This window comes from Paramormyrops kingsleyae, chromosome 12 (assembly GCF_048594095.1).
Source record: "Paramormyrops kingsleyae isolate MSU_618 chromosome 12, PKINGS_0.4, whole genome shotgun sequence".
NCBI classification, from domain to species: Eukaryota; Metazoa; Chordata; class Actinopteri; order Osteoglossiformes; family Mormyridae; genus Paramormyrops; species Paramormyrops kingsleyae.
The window spans coordinates 10,289,031-10,309,454 of NC_132808.1; the positions used below are offsets into that span (position 1 = coordinate 10,289,031).

The following is a 20,424-nucleotide window of genomic DNA, read 5'->3' on the forward strand; positions in this document are numbered from 1 at the left end:
TCTCAGGGGAAGAAAAGCCCAAGGACACTTTGTTATTTAATATCATGTTATATCTGTATAGACTGATGAGAGAATGAAGGTGTCTGATTTGCTCTCTTTGCCTTACAGATAATCCCAGAGTGTTTAACATGCTGTTCCTTGCTATTTATTCCCAACTTCTTGCCTGGAATAGCAACATATTTAAATTAGGTGAGTCTCCCTGCATTTTCATACTTATTATGTGTGTAAATGGAGGTGGGTGTTTCTAATACATTTAATAACTTCTGCTGTGTGGAAGCTCAGTGTGTCACGACTGGGTGTAAGGGGGGGGGGCAGAAAAGGAGGCAGAGACCCAGAGGCGATGAAAGACAGGGCAACTGGAACACAGCAGAACCAGGTGCAAACACAGAGAGCAAGGACTAGCACAGGTAGGGAAACACAGGCCAGGGGTTCAAGGTCCGAATGAGGACTGCTGGGGAGCTGGGGCTTAAACAGGCAGAGGGGAAAGGAGGGAACTAGAGGCTGGTGCACTGATAGGAACTGGTGGAACCGGTCTGGCGAGCTCTGAGTGGTGCAGGGAGGAGAGACTGTGAGCGCCCTCTGCTGGTTCCCAGAGGTATTGTGACACAGTGGGCAGTACTGTAGCTTCACACTGAAGGTTCAATTCCTGGGTCTGTATGTGTGGGACTGAGCCCTGATTGGTCTAAACCCATTAATTCTGACTTATGTGTGGATCTGGACAGCAGGGGGATGGATGGATAAAAACACGTCTGTGTTCACGGTGAAAAGTGAGTTTATGACCCTGTCTCTTTTATTGTTACTCGTCTGTGTAAGTGTGAGGGTAGGGCTGTGCGATATGCCATAAAATTCATATTGCAGTATAATTTGAACCATAGACGGTACACAATATATATTGCGGTATATAATTTGATCTGTAAATTTCATTATAACTGTTTTTGAAAGGGTAACATATGTCCATAGCCATGGGATCAGGGAGAGGAAACCAGAGCTTGGCTGGTGGCGTCTCCGCTATAAGGGCCCAGCCTGTCTCTGTGAAGATCCCCTGTCCTCCCCCTCGGTGGCAGCTGTACCCTGTACAATCTGCCCCAGCACTCTGCAGGCCCCTTTCCCCTCTGGGGGCAGCGCACCCAAACTAACTCCCCATTTAGGAAATGTCTTCACTGAACCCGGAGATCATAGCTGTGCTTTTGGCGCTCGCCAGCACTGTGCTGTCGGTCCCATGTGAACACGTGTGCTGCTTCGAGGTCGTCCTGCAGTTTCCTTATACACTCTGGCCCAGGGGGTTCAGCTCAGGGGCTGATTAAAGGCCAACTGAGCTGGGGTGTGTAGCTCTCTCCCCAACATGAGGAGAGCGGGGTGCAGGATGTGGAGTCCTGCCCTGAGGAGCGACAGGCCATGAGCACTAGGGGCAGCTGTGTGTCCCAGTCACTCTGATGCTCTGCCATAAGGACGGCAGCTGCTGTTCCAGTGTGCGGTGAAACCTCTCCACCAGGCCGTCACTCTGAGGCTGTAGGGGGGAGGTGCAGGTCTTGTGTTGTCCATTTTTAAAATACCATATGATTGGATGGAATTGTGTTTGTTTCTGTGATGTGAGAGGCTGTTGTCTGCTGTCAAGCAATGTTTATTATCAGCAGTTTGTTATTATTATTAATTTTCTCATTTTCATATAATTTTATATGACAATAAGTTGATATCTCAGTGATATCGCCCAGCCCTGTGCTCCCATAAGTGGGTCTGACCCACCTCTGCTTCCGTCAAGGCGAAGCTGCCCTCAGACTCCAGAAGCAGCTGCCCCACTGAACGTTAAGTGGCTCAAGGGCAGGGTGGGTGGGGGTGACCTCAGGTGCCAGGGTGATGACAGGCCCTCCCCAGAAGCTCAGAGTCCCGCACTCTAGGTCTAACCAGCAGCCCGTAGCCCTGAGGGAGTCTAACCCCAGGATGCAGGGGTCCTGCACTGCTGATACTCACACTGGGTGATGCACCGTCTTGCCCCTGAGAGCCACAGACAGCATCCCCCTGCCTCTCATGGGGGGGTCACCTCACTGGGGACCATGTGCAGCTGCACAGGGGTCGGCTCTAGGTAGGTGGGCACCATGTCAGGCCTCACCAGTGTCACAGTGGCCCCTGTGTCCACTGTGGCGGAGCAGGGGACTCCCTCCACTGTGACAGGGACATTAAGCACAGGTGTGACCCACCACTGCCACCATCATCATCATCTTCTGGGGGGGAGCAGGATCGGACTCTCCCATGTGTGCTACTGGATCCCTCTTGCAGCATATGGAGGCAGGGTGATTGTGCTTGGGGTGCATACAGCCCCCTCTACATGGACCCTGCGCTTCCCTGAGGAGGGGGCCAAGCTGGCCACACGCCCAGCAGTGTCCACAGCGCCAAGTCCTCGGTGTCGTTAGATGATGCCTGAAAAGACTGAAATTTCATATGTCAAACATTCAGTCTGTATTCTTGAACACTGGTTCATAAACATAACATGAGCTGAACACAGGGTGTTTGTATTCCAGTACAACCCAACCCTGGTGTCATGTGACTGGAAATGTGTGAATTGTACCTTTATAAAGGGAGCTGAAGGAAATGTTTAAATGAGGAAAACCTTTGATTTATTAAACACAGACACACTTGATGTTAAATTTTGTATTTGTAATAGTTATAGGGTGTGGTACTTTGTGGATAAATAGGCACCTCAGACTAATGTGATCTTTCTCTTTTCAGAATATTCAATTCCGATTGCAGTGGCTGCGTTGGGAATGTGTGGCTGCATCTTTGTCAAGGATTATTTATTGTATCTTGAAATAAAGTGTTTGGAGGGATTTTACTGTAAGTATGAAATTTTGTACAGAACCATATTCAGCCTGTTTATCACTGATAATTTACATGTCACCCTTTAAATTGTCAACAGAGTGCAATTAAACTCAATGTCGTTCTCAAAATCTGATGCTATCCTTCTTAAATGTAGTTTAAAATTGTAACACGATGTTGCAATGCATAATGATGCTTATTCAAACATTCATTTGATAATAATTTTTCAGTAAAATTTTTGTATTTTTCCTATTTTCTCAAAAGTATACAAATTGACCTGTATTCTGCATAAAAACACTTCACACCCTTAGATAGATCTTATGACCATGATACATTATTACAGTTTACCACCATGAATGTTTCCCTGGTATTTTGCTGCTTATTCCTGGTTCTTTGGAGGTGCCATGATGAGCCATAATAAGCCCTTTATTTATTCAGCAAGATGTTCCCCATGCGGCTGAGACTGCAGCCTCTCCTAAGTGTCGCCTCTCCTCACTTCTCTCTCCTCAGCTGCCTTACAGCCTCACATCAGCCTTTCTCCTCATCATCCTGGGGCCTCCTGGCCTCGTCTCCCCATAATTGTCCTATAAGCTGTCCTATTGTTAGCATTCATTGCTAATTGTTAGCATTCCAATCAGACACAGTATAAAATGGTGGGATAGTTCAGCTCTGGATGATAAACCATATAACATTACACATCATACCTTCCAGGGTCACAGAGCCGGGCTTCCTGAGTGAATACTGACATAGGCTATCAATGTCACATCGCAATGGTGCATGCGCAATAATCACCAGGGCTAAAGGAAGACTGGCATAAAAATTTGTCCAGACACCGGCTTTTTGGCACTATACGGATGTTTATTTACCCCCATGATTTAGTAAGCAGATTAGTAGTATACGCGTATCTAAAATATTAATGGAAGCTGTATTGTGATGTGCAAAAGTTAGTAATCTGTGTAAATTCAGGGTATCCTTATTTTTAACAAATGTCAGACTTTAAACCGCAAAAAAGTACCACCACATCACCAATGTCTATTTACCCTGTTTATCCACAATATCTCGTCTTTTAAAAGGTGTTGAGGCCGCTGAGCTGTTCCTTTATTCAGCTGCTCCCTGTGTCTCAGACACTGTTCCCTCATGATGTTCCCTTATCCCAAGATGATAATGCCCCCATACACACTGCTAAACAGATTCAGGAGAGGTTTCATGAGCACCAGGATGAAGTCAGATGCCTTCCTTGGCCTCCCAGCCACCAGATCTAAACACCACTAAAGCTTTATGGGAAGTTCTGGAACATAGTGTGTGAAGTCGATTCCCACCTCCTTAATGCTCCAAAGAACTGGAGGCTTTTCTTTCTGAAGATCAGTCCAATGTCCCACTGCACACCTCAGGATTCCATGACCACACTGTAGGAAGATCTGAACCTATTATTGCAGCTAAAGGGGGCCGAACTCCTTATTAGGTCTTTGAAATTAATATACTGATGGTTCCATTATTTTGCCCACCCCCCTGTAAGTTCCCACCCCTCAAAGATATAACAGCCAAAAGTACACAGAGGGATAATGTTTAATGGGGCCTGTTGTATTTTATGTTCATTTAATCTGTTGTTTTACATATTTTATTGCTTTTCAGATTTTGCTCAGAAAATCCTTTTGGTGATTTTCTTTTTGCTTCACCTAACATTAAGTTTCCTGTATCTAAGTGTGATGCTCGAAAATGACAAAGGTAAGGAAAACTTTAAACCGTAAGGAAACCATTTGACTGTAATAGAGCTTTAACTCTCAGTCTTTTTTGGTAAATGGTGTTTGTAAAATGCTTATAAACCTGAATTTTTTTGGGGGGGGTTGCAGTTCATACAATAACTGTTTCTAGTATCAAGTCATTGATGAATTACACCTTACTAATAAAGGCATATATTTTGTGTAATCAATACAGAATAGACAGGTATTTCATACATTATGTGTAAATTGTAAAAAGAACACTTCCAGTGATGGAGTGCTTTGTTATTAGAGTTCTTCTGTGTATCTTCAGAGATGCATTTACTGATTTTAGAGGAACAGGAAGTTGGTCATATCTTTAATAACCTTTGTTGTATTTCACCATCGCATTTACGGACCCCCTGCAACCTTAAATAGGGTTAGCAGTTATAGAACATGGATGGATGGATGGATGGCTATATTTAAAACTGAAATGAACTACAACTAATTTTATCCACAGGACAACCTGCAAAAATCTGCGAGTTTGTGTTTGTCTACATATTGACTGTCACATTGCTCTTTCGATTCTGGCTTCGGGAATATTTATTTGGTATGTATTTTCTTTTTTTATTTTTAAACAACCCATTCACTGAAAGTTGTTTTAAATATTTGATTCTGAATGTTTTATTATTATTATTATTATTATTATTATTATTATTATTATGTAAACAGAGCATAATTTACAGATGTACAGCTGTTTGAATGTATATACTGTACCATAACAAAGTATTCTAATCCCGATTCCCTCAATTTTTTCTTATTCATAACACTAAATTGTTTGCAATAAGTCAGTCCAGGAATTTCTTCCCTGCTAGACATTCCACCATTAACTGTAAGTTGTATTATTGCAAAGCCGTAGACCATGTAAAGTAAGAGAGCAGGGTCACTGAGTGCTGAGGTCCATAGTGCATAAAAGTCGCCAATGCTCTGTTCACTCAGTAGCTGCAGAGTTTCAGACTTCCTCTGGCATTAACCCCAGCATAAACACTGTGCACCGGGAGCTTCATGGAATGGGCTTCCATGACCGAGCAGCTGCATGCAAGCCCCACATCACTAAGTACAATGCCAAGCATTGGATGGAGTGGGGTAAATCACACTGCCACTGGACTCTGGAGCAGAGGAAACGTGTTCTGTGGAGTGACGAATCACACTTCTCTGTCTGGCAGTCTGATGGACGAGTCTGGGTTTGGTGGATGACAGGAAAATACTACCTGCATGACTGCATTGTGCCAACTGTAAAGTTTGGTGAATGAGGGATCATGGTATGGGGCTGTTTTTCAGGGGCCCCTTAGTTCCTGTATGCTTCAGCATACCAAGTCATTCTGGACGATTCTACTTTGTGGGAACAGTTTGGGGAAAAGCCTTTTTCTCTTCCACCATGACTGCACCCCAGTGCACAAAGCAGGGTCCATAAAGACATGGTTGGGTGAGTTTGAAGAACTTGACTGGTCCACACAGAGCCCTGACCTCAACCCCATCAAACACTAGAAAATTAGATTGCAAGCCAGTCCTCACCAATGCTCTTGTGGCAGCTGTTATAAGTGCAAAAAGGGGACCAACTCCATGTTGAAGCCTATGGAATGTTCTGTGGCTTATTGAGCTATCAGTTAGACATAACTCCTGCTACATCTGGCGTAAAGCTAACGCAGCTTCCACACAAAGAACATGGTGGAGGCAGAGTGATGCTGTGGGGATGCTTTGCTGCTGCACGGCCTGGGCGACTTGCTGTAATTGAGGGAAGCATGAATTCAGCTGTTTGCCAGAAAGTGCTGAAGGAGAATGTCCATCATCAGTCTGTGATTGGAAGCTCAAATGCAATTGGGTTATGCAGCAGGACAATGACCAGGGACGCTGTATCCTTGCAAACCGTTCCGGTCCCGACACCTGGCGACGGAGACTTACTGATAAGAAATCGGTGAGTTTTATATAGTATTCTGCCTTGTGTGGCCGACACCTTATCGTGCTGGAGGGGTTTGCGTGTTCCAATGATCCCAGGAGCTAAGTTGCCTGGGGCTTTATTCCCCTGGTAGAGTCACCCTAGGCAAGCAGGTTCTGGGTGAGGAACCAGATGAAGTGCGGCTCATTAGATCCCTTATGAAGAAAAATAACATTGATACACGTTTTCCCTCGCCCAGACGCGAGTCACTGGGCCCCCCCTGGAGCCAGGCCTGGGGGTGGGGCTTGATGGTGAGTGCCTGTTGGCCAGGCCTATACCCATGGGGCCTGGTCGGGCACAGTCCAAAGAGGGAACGTGGGTCCCCCCTCCAATGGGCTCACCACCTGTAGGAGGGGTCAAGGGGGTTGGGTGCAGTATGAGTTGACCAGTGGCCAAAGGCGGGGACCTTGGCGGTCCGATCCTCGGCTGCAGAAGCTAGCTCTAGGGACATGGAATGTCACCTCTCTGGCAGGGAAGGAGCCTGAGCTGGTGCATGAGGTTGTGAGGTTCCAAATAGATATAGTCGGGCTCACCTCGACGTATGGCTTGGGCTCTGGAATCAGTCTCCTTGAGGGGGGGTGGACCCTCTTCCACTCTGGAGTTGCTCACGGGGAGAGGAGCCGAGCTAGGGTGGGAATACTTATTGCCCCCTGGCTGGGCACCTGTACATTGGGGTTTACCGCGGTGGACTAGAGGGTAGCCTCCCTTTGCCTTCGGGTGGGGGGAAGGGGCCTGCGCTTATGCGCCAAATGGCAGGTCAGAATACCCACCCTTTTTAGAATCCCTGGAAGGGGTGTTGGAGAGCGCTCCTCCTAGGGACTCTCTTGTTCTGCTGGGGGACTTCAGTGCTCACGTGGGCAATGACAGTGAGACCTGGAGGAACGGCCAGGTTGCGGCCGCATGTGTTTGACACTCGGGTGAGGAGAGGGGCGGAGCTGTCAACCGATCACCACCTGGTGGTGGGTTGGCTCGGCTGGTGGGGGAGGAAGCTGGTCAGGCCTGGTAGGACAAAAAGTATAGTGAGGGTATGCTGGGAACATCTGCCGCAATCCCCTGTCCGAAGGAGCTTCAACTCCTACTCTGAAGCAGAGCTTCTCCCAGGTCCCAGGGGAGGCGGGGGACATTGAGACATGGAGGCGGCTGACCGGAGCTGTGGCCATAAGGTAATCAGTGCTTGTCGCGGCGGCAATACCCAAAGCGGCTGGTGGGCACCAACGGTGAGGGATGTCGTCAACCTGAAGAAGGAATCCTATCAGGCCTTTTTGGCCTGTGGAACTCCAGAGGCAGCTGATGAGACCCAGAGGGCCAAGCAGTACACGGCTTCGGTGGTCGCTGAGGCAAACACCTGGGTGTGGGAGGAGTTTGGCAGAGTCTGAGTCTGGGGACTTGGGGGTGGACTCGCCTATCTCTGGGGCAGAGGTCGCTGAGGTGGTTAAAAAGCTCCTCGGTGGCTGGGCCCCAGGGGTGGATGAGATCCGCCTGGAGTTCCTGAAGACTCTGGATGTTGCAGGGCTGTCCTGGTTGACACGCATCTGCAGCATCGCGTGGACATCGGGGGCGGTGTGTCTGGATTGGTAGACAGGGGTGGTGGTCCCCCTCTTTAAGATGGTGGACCAGAGGGTGTGCTCCAACTATAGGGGGATCACACTCCTCAGCCTCCCTGGTCAAGTCTATTCGGGAGTCCTGGAGAGGAGGGTCCGTCAGAATGTCGAATCTCGGATTCAGGAAGAGCAGTGTGGTTTTCGCCCCGGCCGTGGAACAGTGGACCAGCTCTATACTCTCAGCAGGGTCCTGGAGGGTGCATGGGAGTTTGCCGAACCAGTCTACATGTGCTTTGTGGGCTTGGAGAACCGTGTCCCTCAGGGAGTCCTGTGGGGAGTGCTCCAGGATGGATGGATGGATGGAGTGGCATAGTCAAAGTCATTAATTGAACCCCATTGAGATGTGATGACTAGACCTTAAATGGGCAGTTTATAGTCAAAAATTTAAATGATTACATTGAGAAGAGTGAGCCAAAAATTCTCCATAGCATTGCCAAAGCTTATCACAAGTGCTTGATTGCAGTTGTTGCTGCTAAAAATGGCAAAAACTAAGTATTAAGTTTAGGGGGGTAATTTGTCACATGAGTGATGTGGGTGTTGGTGAGTTATTTTCTTTATTAAATGAAACATTTAACAACTACTTGTTTTTTACACAGGTTGCCCTAAATAGGTTTAGCGATCATACACAATTAAGTGTGATGGATAAGCAAAAATGGAGGGAATGAGGGGCAAGTACTTTGTCATGACACTGTATGTAGCTGTATGACTAATGCTTTTCTCTCTACCTTTCAGTCGAACCCCGTAAATATGTATATTTCTCAGGGGCTTTTGGTCCTCCTCTCGTGAATTCTCTCGCCCTGGCTGTAGCACTAACACTCAAAGCAGGTAAATACACTAAAACTTTGAGATGTTTCTCTGGAAATTTTACTTTTACTAGGTAAACTTAACAATGCAGCTAAATTGCACAAACCATGTAGGAAATATACAGTACTGTGCAAAAGTCTAGGCAGTCCAAAGAAATGTTTAAAGCTGTTTATCTGGGTAGCAAGTGTACTTTGGCTTAGAACAAAAAACACAATTTAACATTAGAACATGTGCATATTAAGAGTAACACAATAAAAACTAGTAATAATTTCTTCTGTTTTCTAAAAACTTACTGATATCTAGTTGGATGGCTAGATGAACACCGCTTCAGTTCCCAAACTTCTCCTCAGGGGCACCTCAGCCATTCCATGATTTTGTTAAATTTCACCAACAGCTCAATTAAATAATTAAATAATTTGGTTTAAAAGGTCAGTGACAGATTGACTAGCTGTATGAAGTGTGCTAGTGGCCAAGTCAAAAAATACATGGCTGCACTGGACGGTTGCTGCAAAAACTGGGATGATTTTAGCAGAGGTTCTGAAATGGCTAAGCTGACACACTTTGACAGGCATAATATCATAGTTTTACACCAACACGAGGATAATCTAAACATCATTTTTTTTGCCTGCCTAAGACTTATGCACAGTACTGTATGTATTTGTGTGGTTTAATATCTGTCACTTCCTGCTGATTTACTGACCTCAGCTCAGTGATTTTTGTGATGATGTCATTTCAGACACAGGAAAACAGCCACTGGATCTACGGCTGATTGTCCTGATTTCTGGGTCTGTCTTCCTCTTTGGCTGGTTTGTTATAGAGATGTCTGCATACTGTAAGTATAACAGAGGCATAACTTACCATAAAGGTTGGATATGTGTACTGGGACTTTTCCAGTATCTCCACATGTTCAGCACGTAACCTGCATGAATATTATACAATTTGTAATGTCATAATTTTATTTATTTTTCTCGTTGTCTGGCTCAGGACGTAACCTTCCATAATACTACTGCTTTAATTCTTTTGGGATTTTTTGGTCCACCTTTATGATGCTGTTATAGTGGTGTAGGACTGTAATGGCCTCCTGGCCAGGAGGGGGCACTTGTGCTGTAATGGGGAGCCTGACTATTACAAATAGACAAGATAAAATATGAGGTAAAATAAACACAACCTCTGTAATGCAGTACGCACGTCAATAAACGTTATTAGTATCAATTATATCATTGTTATATAATTAGAAATTATATATTTTTACAACTTGGCAGCTACATTAAACTCCATACTGATGTCTTACTGATAATTGATGTCTAACTTATTTGAACATAATTGAACATGTTTAACTGTATTTTTGTAAATTACAGGTTTGGCCAAAAAAGAAAAGTGAGTATATGTACCAGCAATTTTTTATAATAAAATGATAGAAATGTAGAAAAAAATCTATCCATCCATCCATCCATCCATTGGAGTGAGTCTGGCACTTGTCACAGGGAATGCAGGGCACAAGGCAGGGGACACCCTGGGCAGGATGCCAGTCTATCACAGAGCAAACACACACATTCACATATGATGGGACATTTAGAGATGCCAGTTGGCCTGACCTCATGTTTTGGGACTGGGAGGAAACCGGAGTATCTGGGGAAACATGGGGAGAGAAAGTAAACTACACAGAGCCCAAGCCGGGGGTGTGAGGTGCCAGTGTTACCCACTGAGTCACCACGTAAACTACACAGAGCCCAAGCCGGGGGGTGTGAGGTGCCAGTGTTACCCACTGAGTCACCACGCAAACTACACAGAGCCCAAGCCGGGGGGTGTGAGGTACCAGTGTTACCCACTGAGTCACCACGTAAACTACACAGAGCCCAAGCCGGGGGGCGTGAGGTGCCAGTGTTACCCACTGAGTCACCACGTAAACTACACAGAGCCCAAGCCGGGGGGCGTGAGGTGCCAGTGTCACCCACTGAGTCACCACGTAAACTACACAGAGCCCAAGCCGGGAGGTGTGAGGTGCCAGTGTCACCCACTGAGTCACCACGTAAACTACACAGAGCCCAAGCCGGGGGTGTGAGGTGCCAGTGTCACCCACTGAGTCACCAAGTAAACTACACAGAGCCCAAGCCAGGGGTGTGAGGTGCCAGTGTTACCCACTGAGTCACCACGCAAACTACACTGAGCCCAAGCCGGGAGGTGTGAGGTGCCAGTGTTACCCACTGAGTCACCACGTAAACTACACAGAGCCCAAGCCGGGGGGTGTGAGGTGCCAGTGTTACCCACTGAGTCACCACGTAAACTACACAGAGCCCAAGCCGGGGGGTGTGAGGTGCCAGTGTTACCCACTGAGTCACCACGTAAACTACACAGAGCCCAAGCCGGGGGGTGTGAGGTGCCAGTGTTACCCACTGAGTCACCACGTAAACTACACAGAGCCCAAGCAGGGAGGTGTGAGGTGCCAGTGTTACCCACTGAGTCACCACGTAAACTACACAGAGCCCAAGCCGGGGGGTGTGAGGTGCCAGTGTTACCCACTGAGTCACCACGCAAACTACACAGAGCCCAAGCCGGGGGGTGTGAGGTGCCAGTGTTACCCACTGAGTCACCACGTAAACTACACAGAGCCCAAGCCGGGGGGTGTGAGGTGCCAGTGTTACCCACTGAGTCACCACGTAAACTACACAGAGCCCAAGCAGGGAGGTGTGAGGTGCCAGTGTTACCCACTGAGTCACCACGTAAACTACACAGAGCCCAAGCAGGGAGGTGTGAGGTGCCAGTGTTACCCACTGAGTCACCACGTAAACTACACAGAGCCCAAGCCGGGGGGTGTGAGGTGCCAGTGTTACCCACTGAGTCACCACGCAAACTACACAGAGCCCAAGCCGGGGGGTGTGAGGTGCCAGTGTTACCCACTGAGTCACCACGTAAACTACACAGAGCCCAAGCCGGGGGGTGTGAGGTGCCAGTGTTACCCACTGAGTCAACACGCAAACTACACAGAGCCCAAGCCGGGGGGTGTGAGGTGCCAGTGTTACCCACTGAGTCACCACGTAAACTACACAGAGCCCAAGCCGGGATGTGCCAGTGTTACCCACTGAGTCACCACGCAAACTACACAGAGCCCAAGCCGGGAGGTGTGAGGTGCCAGTGTTACCCACTGAGTCACCACGCAAACTACACAGAGCCCAAGCCGGGGGGTGTGAGGTGCCAGTGTTACCCACTGAGTCACCACGCAAACTACACAGAGCCCAAGCCGGGGGGTGTGAGGTGCCAGTGTTACCCACTGAGTCACCACGCAAACTACACAGAGCCCAAGCCGGGGGGTGTGAGGTGCCAGTGTTACCCACTGAGTCACCACGTAAACTACACAGAGCCCAAGCCGGGGGGTGTGAGGTGCCAGTGTTACCCACTGAGTCACCACGTAAACTACACAGAGCCCAAGCCGGGGGGTGTGAGGTGCCAGTGTTACCCACTGAGTCACCACGCAAACTACACAGAGCCCAAGCCGGGGGGTGTGAGGTGCCAGTGTTACCCACTGAGTCACCACGTAAACTACACAGAGCCCAAGCCGGGAGGTGCCAGTGTTACCCACTGAGTCACCACGTAAACTACACAGAGCCCAAGCCGGGAGGTGTGAGGTGCCAGTGTTACCCACCGAGTGACCACGCAAACTACACAGAGCCCAAGCCGGGAGGTGTGAGGTGCCAGTGTTACCCACCGAGTGACCACGCAAACTACACAGAGCCCAAGCCGGGAGGTGCCAGTGTTAACTACTGAGTCACCACGTAAACTACACAGAGCCCAAGCCGGGAGGTGTGAGGTGCCAGTGTTACCCACCGAGTGACCACGCAAACTACACAGAGCCCAAGCCGGGGGGTGTGAGGTGCCAGTGTTACCCACTGAGTCACCACGTAAACTACACAGAGCCCAAGCCGGGAGGTGCCAGTGTTACCCACTGAGTCACCATGCAAACTACACAGAGCCCAAGCCGGGAGGTGTGAGGTGCCAGTGTTACCCACTGAGTCACCACGTAAACTACACAGAGCCCAAGCCGGGAGGTGTGAGGTGCCAGTGTTACCCACTGAGTCACCACGTAAACTACACAGAGCCCAAGCCGGGAGGTGTGAGGTGCCAGTGTTACCCACTGAGTCACCACGCAAACTACACAGAGCCCAAGCCGGGGGGTGTGAGGTGCCAGTGTTACCCACTGAGTCACCACGTAAACTACACAGAGCCCAAGCCGGGGGGTGTGAGGTGCCAGTGTTACCCACTGAGTCACCACGTAAACTACACAGAGCCCAAGCCGGGGGGTGTGAGGTGCCAGTGTTACCCACTGAGTCACCACGCAAACTACACAGAGCCCAAGCCGGGGGGTGTGAGGTGCCAGTGTTACCCACTGAGTCACCACATAAACTACACTGAGCCCAAGCCGGGAGGTGCCAGTGTTACCCACTGAGTCACCACGTAAACTACACAGAGCCCAAGCCGGGAGGTGTGAGGTGTCAGTGTTACCCACTGAGTCACCACGCAAACTACACAGAGCCCAAGCCGGGGGGTGTGAGGTGCCAGTGTTACCCACTGAGTCACCACGTAAACTACACAGAGCCCAAGCCGGGAGGTGCCAGTGTTACCCACTGAGTCACCACGTAAACTACACAGAGCCCAAGCCGGGAGGTGTGAGGTGTCAGTGTTACCCACTGAGTCACCACGCAAACTACACAGAGCCCAAGCCGGGAGGTGTGAGGTGCCAGTGTTACCCACTGAGTCACCACGTAAACTACACAGAGCCCAAGCCGGGGGGTGTGAGGTGCCAGTGTTACCCACTGAGTCACCACGCAAACTACACAGAGCCCAAGCCGGGGGGTGTGAGGTGCCAGTGTTACCCACTGAGTCACCACGTAAACTACACAGAGCCCAAGCCGGGAGGTGCCAGTGTTACCCACTGAGTCACCACGTAAACTACACAGAGCCCAAGCCGGGGGGTGTGAGGTGCCAGTGTTACCCACTGAGTCACCACGCAAACTACACAGAGCCCAAGCCGGGGGGTGTGAGGTGCCAGTGTTACCCACTGAGTCACCACGTAAACTACACAGAGCCCAAGCCGGGAGGTGCCAGTGTTACCCACTGAGTCACCACGTAAACTACACAGAGCCCAAGCCGGGGGGTGTGAGGTGCCAGTGTTACCCACTGAGTCACCACGCAAACTACACAGAGCCCAAGCCGGGGGGTGTGAGGTGCCAGTGTTACCCACTGAGTCACCACGTAAACTACACAGAGCCCAAGCCGGGAGGTGCCAGTGTTACCCACTGAGTCACCACGTAAACTACACAGAGCCCAAACTGGGAGGTGTGAGGTGCTGGTGTTTTATTTATATATATCCTGGCCGGAGCTCAATTTTCCGGGGCCAAAACACTGCTGGGCCCCAGTTAGGAGCGCGTGACATCAAGAGTCGTCAGAGCGGAAAGCAAAAGTTTATGAGAAGACACTTGCTGCTACCACCTCAGGCAAAAAGCGATCTGGCTTGCTGGTCAAACACAACCATTGTAATAGCAATCCCCTAGATCAAGAGCCGCTGCCTTTTAAAGGTGAGGTCACGTGCCATTCTGATTGGTTTATTGCTTGTTATGCCCAAAACACACCTCTGAAAACTTAGGAGAATTCGGACATCGTTTTTACACCTTGCGCTGGTGCCACGTCTGTTTTTCCACTATCTAAATGCCGAAATGGATTTGAACACGCCCATAACAGTTAGTCGCACTTTTCACTTTGCATTAGATCATCAAAATAGAGCCTCGTGTGTTATTGAAATATTCTGCAGTTTCATTCCAGTTCATCTTTATAATCCGGTTCTTGTGTGGGAACCATACTCTTATACTCTTGATGACCTAAATGTAAGATAATATTGGGAATCAGCATGGTACACATGAAAATTGACTTTAATTTAAATTGAAAATTTAAGCTTTTATTGGAAAACCTCTGTTGTAATAACTGTAATATCTTTTCTTTAGAATAAAAGAAGGAATGGGCTTGGTTAGGAGATACCAAGATACCAAGCTGGATCAGGTAGGTGCCCAAGATGCATCTGACCCTCTGGTTGGTGTCCTGGGACCTGTTTCTCAACATCTTTTTGTTCATATTATGGTTTTGGGACCGGTCCACCACAAACACTTTCTCATTAAGTGGATAATTTGGAAAGAATTTTTACCGAACTTTTCCAAACTTTTCAGAGGAATTGTATGGGTGACACACTGCAGCTGATTAAATTTTGAGACAAATCACCCCAAAATTGAAACAGCAGCAATAGGTGGCAGCAGAGGGTGGGAAGGGAGGTTGCCGCTGACATCTTGTGAACACAGCAATCTGCCATCTAAGCGTATTCCGTGGATCTTTTTGGAAAGTTCCCATGATCATTGTACAAGTCAGTGATTCTTAAAATGTGGGGCACAAGGTGATTTTCTAAATATTCTAAAATAAAGTTTATACATTTTTTTCATTGCCAGCCCCCCAATCAGCATTTTTTTTATGTAGCAGTCCAGTTGCCAATTAGTAACACTCATGGTGGGGACCTCAGATAAATTTATTGTGGGTGAATTTAATTAAACCTGGGCTTTGAGGACTTTTTTGGAGAGGTGTATGGTTGGCTTGAGCAGTGTTATGGTAATATTTTTGTCATACTGCATTATTTTCGTTCAGTGAAATTTATCATGGGAGAATTTAATCGTGTCACGTAGCCCAAGTCCTAGTCAGTGGTGGCACAGCAAAGAACAGGCGCAGATCTGGTGGTCTGGTCACACAAAGTGCTCCAGCGGATCCAGACAAATGGCCTGACCTGGCACTCAGAGCCCAAGTTTTTCTCTCAACTGTATCTATATATGTATGTCTGTCTCAGAAGGAGAGTGATTAACCATGTTTAACCATTCAGAAGTTGAGCTCAGCCATAAAGCAAGATAAAGTCACTTGTTCACCGATATTTCTTGTTTGTTTACAAGGAATTGGTGTACTCTGTCAAAAGTCAACTTTTTACAGTCATGTACCCCCACAGATTTTCAACCTATACCTACATACCTACAGTGACGTGCAGAGAAATCTTAATGGAAAACGGCACTTAGAACATCAAAGGGGGGCCATTTCAGTCCTTTGAGGAAAAAGGGGCAGATGCTCAGGCAGCCTCAACCCCCCCCTCCCTCCCATGTACCTCTCTCTACGCAGACAAACATACACAAATACACAGACTATATACACAGCAAAGTATGAGACATTTAGTGCTGTCCATGGACAACATTCATATTCGCGTGTCGTTGAACATGTTAGGGATTGCGGACATATCAACTTGGTCATTATATCAGACATCTATTGAAATCTGTCAGGAAGGAAGCTAATTTCTTACATTGCCCATGCATGAATGTTGTGAAGACTTTCAGTTTAAGTGTTTGACTTTGTATTTATAGTTGTTTGGTTGTAGACAGTGGACATGTAGACATGTTCTCCAACATGCATTTACATGGGTCACCAACGCCCGCTGTTGGCCACAAAGTCACTGCATTCAATATTAAACTCATTTCTTGTTTAGGAGATGCTGAAGCAGTATTTTCTGATAACCAGCTAGCTAGCGACAATTTTTTGACTCTACTTTCTAGCTGATTATTAAGTCATTGACATATAACAGTGCTAAAGTGACTTTTTGAAACAACAAATCCGCCTCTGGTTGAAGACTGCTGGCTGGTCGTTTGCATGTTTGGTTACTTTAAAACTAGTCATGTAAACTGAAAGTTAAATACCACTTCATGGTCAGTGTCAGATGTTAAATTTCAAACTCACTGCTTCCATTAATCAACTGAATCCCTTTTGCAGAGATCATGTGACAATCAGGAGATGAATGCCTTGTCACCCCCTGATCCCGATAGACCAAATGCAGAGCAGGTGAATATGCACTAGGGGCCAGTATCAGCAAAAATGTTAGTTAAGCAGTTTTGGGTTGAGTTTCGTAGGGATATGGACAGAAAGAAAGGACATTTATATATGATGTTTGTTCATGATCAAAATACTGTTTGATTTTTGTGCCAGAGGACTGTAAATTATTGCATTCACATGGTGACTATAGTCTTGACACCCTTCTGTAAACCAAAAAGTAAGTTACCACTTCACAGTGACTGCTGCTTGTTTAATGGAATCTGAAAATATGATTTATCTGATTTATGAGCTAACGCTAATACTTTTGTAGAGATCACATGACAGTCACAAGATAGACGACTGTTCACCTGTTCATTCCAATGGATCGAATACAGAGCAGTTAATGAAATATTTTCTTTCTGGTTCTTAAGGCAAGGCTGTCATTGTCACTACATTAGACAGTATGGAATGTATCGATTTAGTGATCCAATTGCTAGGATGTTAACATTATTTTAATGTTTAGCTACTTTAGAATTAGTCATGTAAACTGAAGGGTAAATACCACTTCATGGCCTCTACATTATTTTTTGACAAAAACTATCAGTATGAATAGTCAATTCATGAAATGTATGAACTGACAGTCACTTTTTACAGAGATCACATGACAATCAGGATATGGAGGCATCTTCACCTTCACAATGAACCAAACCCAGAGGAGGTAAATATGCATATCAGGCATTTATACATGTTTAATTAGAAGAATCTATGCAGATTTTATACAACTATACAGCAGTTTAGCATGTTTGGGGCTGGGTTTAGGTAAGGATAAGGTCATTTATATGTGAGGTTTGTGCTTGATTTTTATGCCAGAGGACTATAAATTGTATCCCTGCATTTATGATACTGGTCTTTCCTGACATACATTTTAATGTGTGACAAGCATTATCGTTATGATAGAGCTTTGCCTTCTGCTGTTCCCTGATTATTGGGAGAGGAGCACTGAAATCCTAATTACAGTTTTCTATTTGAAGGTGCCATGGTCTGTTGAATAATCAGGCCAGCGAGATAATCAGTCACCAGATTATCAGTGATCTGTTACAGTTTATTGTGTTTGACTTGAGAGACTTGGTTGGGTAGCAGATGAACCTTTGTTTTGAGGAGGCCCACTTGTGTGAATGAGGCGGCCTGCAGCCCCTCATGTCACCGAATCTGCTTGTCAGCTTGTCCAGGAACAGTCTGTCTATAGAGAGACATACTGGAAGTATTTGTATATGATTCTCTCACATTTGTTGTATTCATTACAATATTAAAATATACATTATAATTATCTGTAATTATTCTGAATAAATCCTCACTGTTTTTATTGGTCTATGGCTATATTACGCTCATACTAGCATTTGATGATTCCTGTAATTACTCTGTTCTTCTCTTTGAATTTCAATGGCAGGTCTTCACTCAGAAAAGCAAGCAGTCAAGGTGGAGGCATGACTTTCTGGGTCTTGCATCATGTTTTTGGGTCTTATGAACTTCATATGGTTTCATGTAAGGTTTTCATTGAGATATACTGTATCTATAGAGATTCAGGGTGTTCGCTGTTAGATTAAGTTTAAAAGTTTCAGGACATTTAGTGAATATACTGTGAATCCTCCCAGCTCTTGATCTGAGTGTTTCCTCTGTAATTGGTGTGATGGTACCCCACCAGACTAGTCACCAAGCTGAACACCAGTCAGGGTGACGCTGTACCACTCACCATGCTGAAAGCCAGTCAGGATGGGGGCGGGGGGGGTGCGGTACCATATGATATAACAAACTTGTTGGAAGGCTACTGATCAGTACCACCTAGTACCGATATAACTATGGTTTCCTCACCGCTGACCAGCACAAGTGCTTATGGGATACAATTGTATTGATTGGAGTGATTTTGACTCCAGTCTGGGGGTGGTTACAGTCTTTTAACATAATGTGCTGACAATTTTGACGGAAAAAAAAAACTGAAAAAATAAATATTTTAATAAGTGTGGGCTAGAATTGGGCACTAAATGTGCCTCTATAACTGGGACTGAGATTGGCTGGAATGAAAAGCCATGGAAGACGAGAAACACGCATGCAGGTGCGCATGTGTTTTTGCAGGTGGAGAATGGAGATTGACCGGCAAGCAGGGGTGTGACCACCCTGAGTGGGTCACCACCTCATCACAGGCCCCCTTGTGGTATACTGTGGTATACTGTGGTATACTGTTTCCTAATGTTCCACAATAAACTTGCCCATTCTTGGGTCCCTCTGTGCACCAACTGTCTCCAGTGTCTCCTTGCCTGGTGACATTAGATTGGCATCGAGTGAACAGAGTCACTGTATGGATTCTCAGGCTGAGGGACACACTCCCACATCTCAGCATTAGAAGGAGAGAGTTCCTGTCAGAAGTCAGTATGGTTGAGAGCAGGCTGGAGAAGCAGACCTTTCTACAGCTGCAAGGCCATATACTGAATCCTAGGGTCCAGTTTCCCAAAAGCATTGCAGTCCTAAGACCATTGCAAGATGGATGAGACACTATCAGTTTGAATTCTCTCTCTTAGTTATGATGATCTTAGCCCTACGAACGTTTTGGGAAACTGGGCTATAATGTATAGCATAACATGTTATATGACATAATAAAGCTAAAACTATTAACCGACCTTCATAATTCTGTATGTACGACGATGCATACAATCCGATCCCCTTCTCCAGTTTGCGCATCAGAGCTTTACATTTTGATTTACATATTTCATGTACATTGTTTATTGCCTTATATATAACTTCTGGAAGCATTTTCAGACATTGCATGTAAAACAGCTCCATCATGCTGACAACACAGTAATATAGCAGCAGGCTGCAGTTATCAGAGTCCAAGCACTATGGCCTGAATAGAGGCTTTGGCCATATTTAATATCAGGTGTTTCATTTGAATGCCTGTAAATAAATGTGTATTAAGTAATTGAGCACCTTAAGTATGTATGGCTTTATAATATCTTCATTATTCTATAGGAGGGTTGCAATTTACGTCACACCAGATCGCCCACAGGAAGCAAAGACCATCATCTACCATGTTCTTGCATTTTGCATTTGCAAAAATGTTTCAGATGGTATGCGCTGCTGAACATCTCATTTCAAACATTGTGGCAAAATGGTCAGGGTCGGTACATGATGCCAGAATTTTTCGTGAGTCTTCACTGGCTCAGAGCCTCAGACAAGGCAAGTCAACTAAAATTCACAAATATACTATAGTTGATTATACTACAGTCTAATGTGTCTACGTTCATTCTATTATAGGAATATTTCCTTGTGTGCTGCTTGGTGACAGAGGATACCCATGTCTACCATTTCTTCTCACACCATATACAGATCCTGCAACACAAGCACAGAGACATTTCAACCATGCCCATTGTAAGACAAGGGCATGCATTGAAATGACATTTGGACAGTTAAAATCCAGGTTTAACTGCCTGCGGCATCTCAGAGTTACACCAGACAGGGCGTGTGACATTGTAGTAGCCCGTGCAGTTTTGCATAATGTGGCAATACTGCAGCAGGAGCGTATGCCAATATTGATGCAGGATGAGCAATGGGAAGAGGGCCTAGCAGTGGAAGACCACATGGATGGTAG

General features: G+C 46.4%; 1 protein-coding gene across 1 annotated transcript in view; it reads left to right on the forward strand.

The window, feature by feature from the left end:
* Positions 1 to 19,071, forward strand: part of LOC111837206 (uncharacterized) — a 118,957-nt gene extending 99,886 nt beyond the window's left edge. The window contains exons 17-22 of the mRNA XM_072718648.1: positions 9,646 to 9,741; positions 10,268 to 10,286; positions 14,903 to 14,957; positions 16,746 to 16,814; positions 17,439 to 17,502; positions 18,232 to 19,071. Coding sequence (XP_072574749.1) covers positions 9,646 to 9,741; positions 10,268 to 10,286; positions 14,903 to 14,957; positions 16,746 to 16,814; positions 17,439 to 17,486 — 287 coding nt within the window. The 3' untranslated portion in view covers positions 17,487 to 17,502; positions 18,232 to 19,071. The remainder of the gene's footprint in view (positions 1 to 9,645; positions 9,742 to 10,267; positions 10,287 to 14,902; positions 14,958 to 16,745; positions 16,815 to 17,438; positions 17,503 to 18,231) is intronic.
* The last annotated feature ends 1,353 nt before the right edge of the window (positions 19,072 to 20,424 follow it).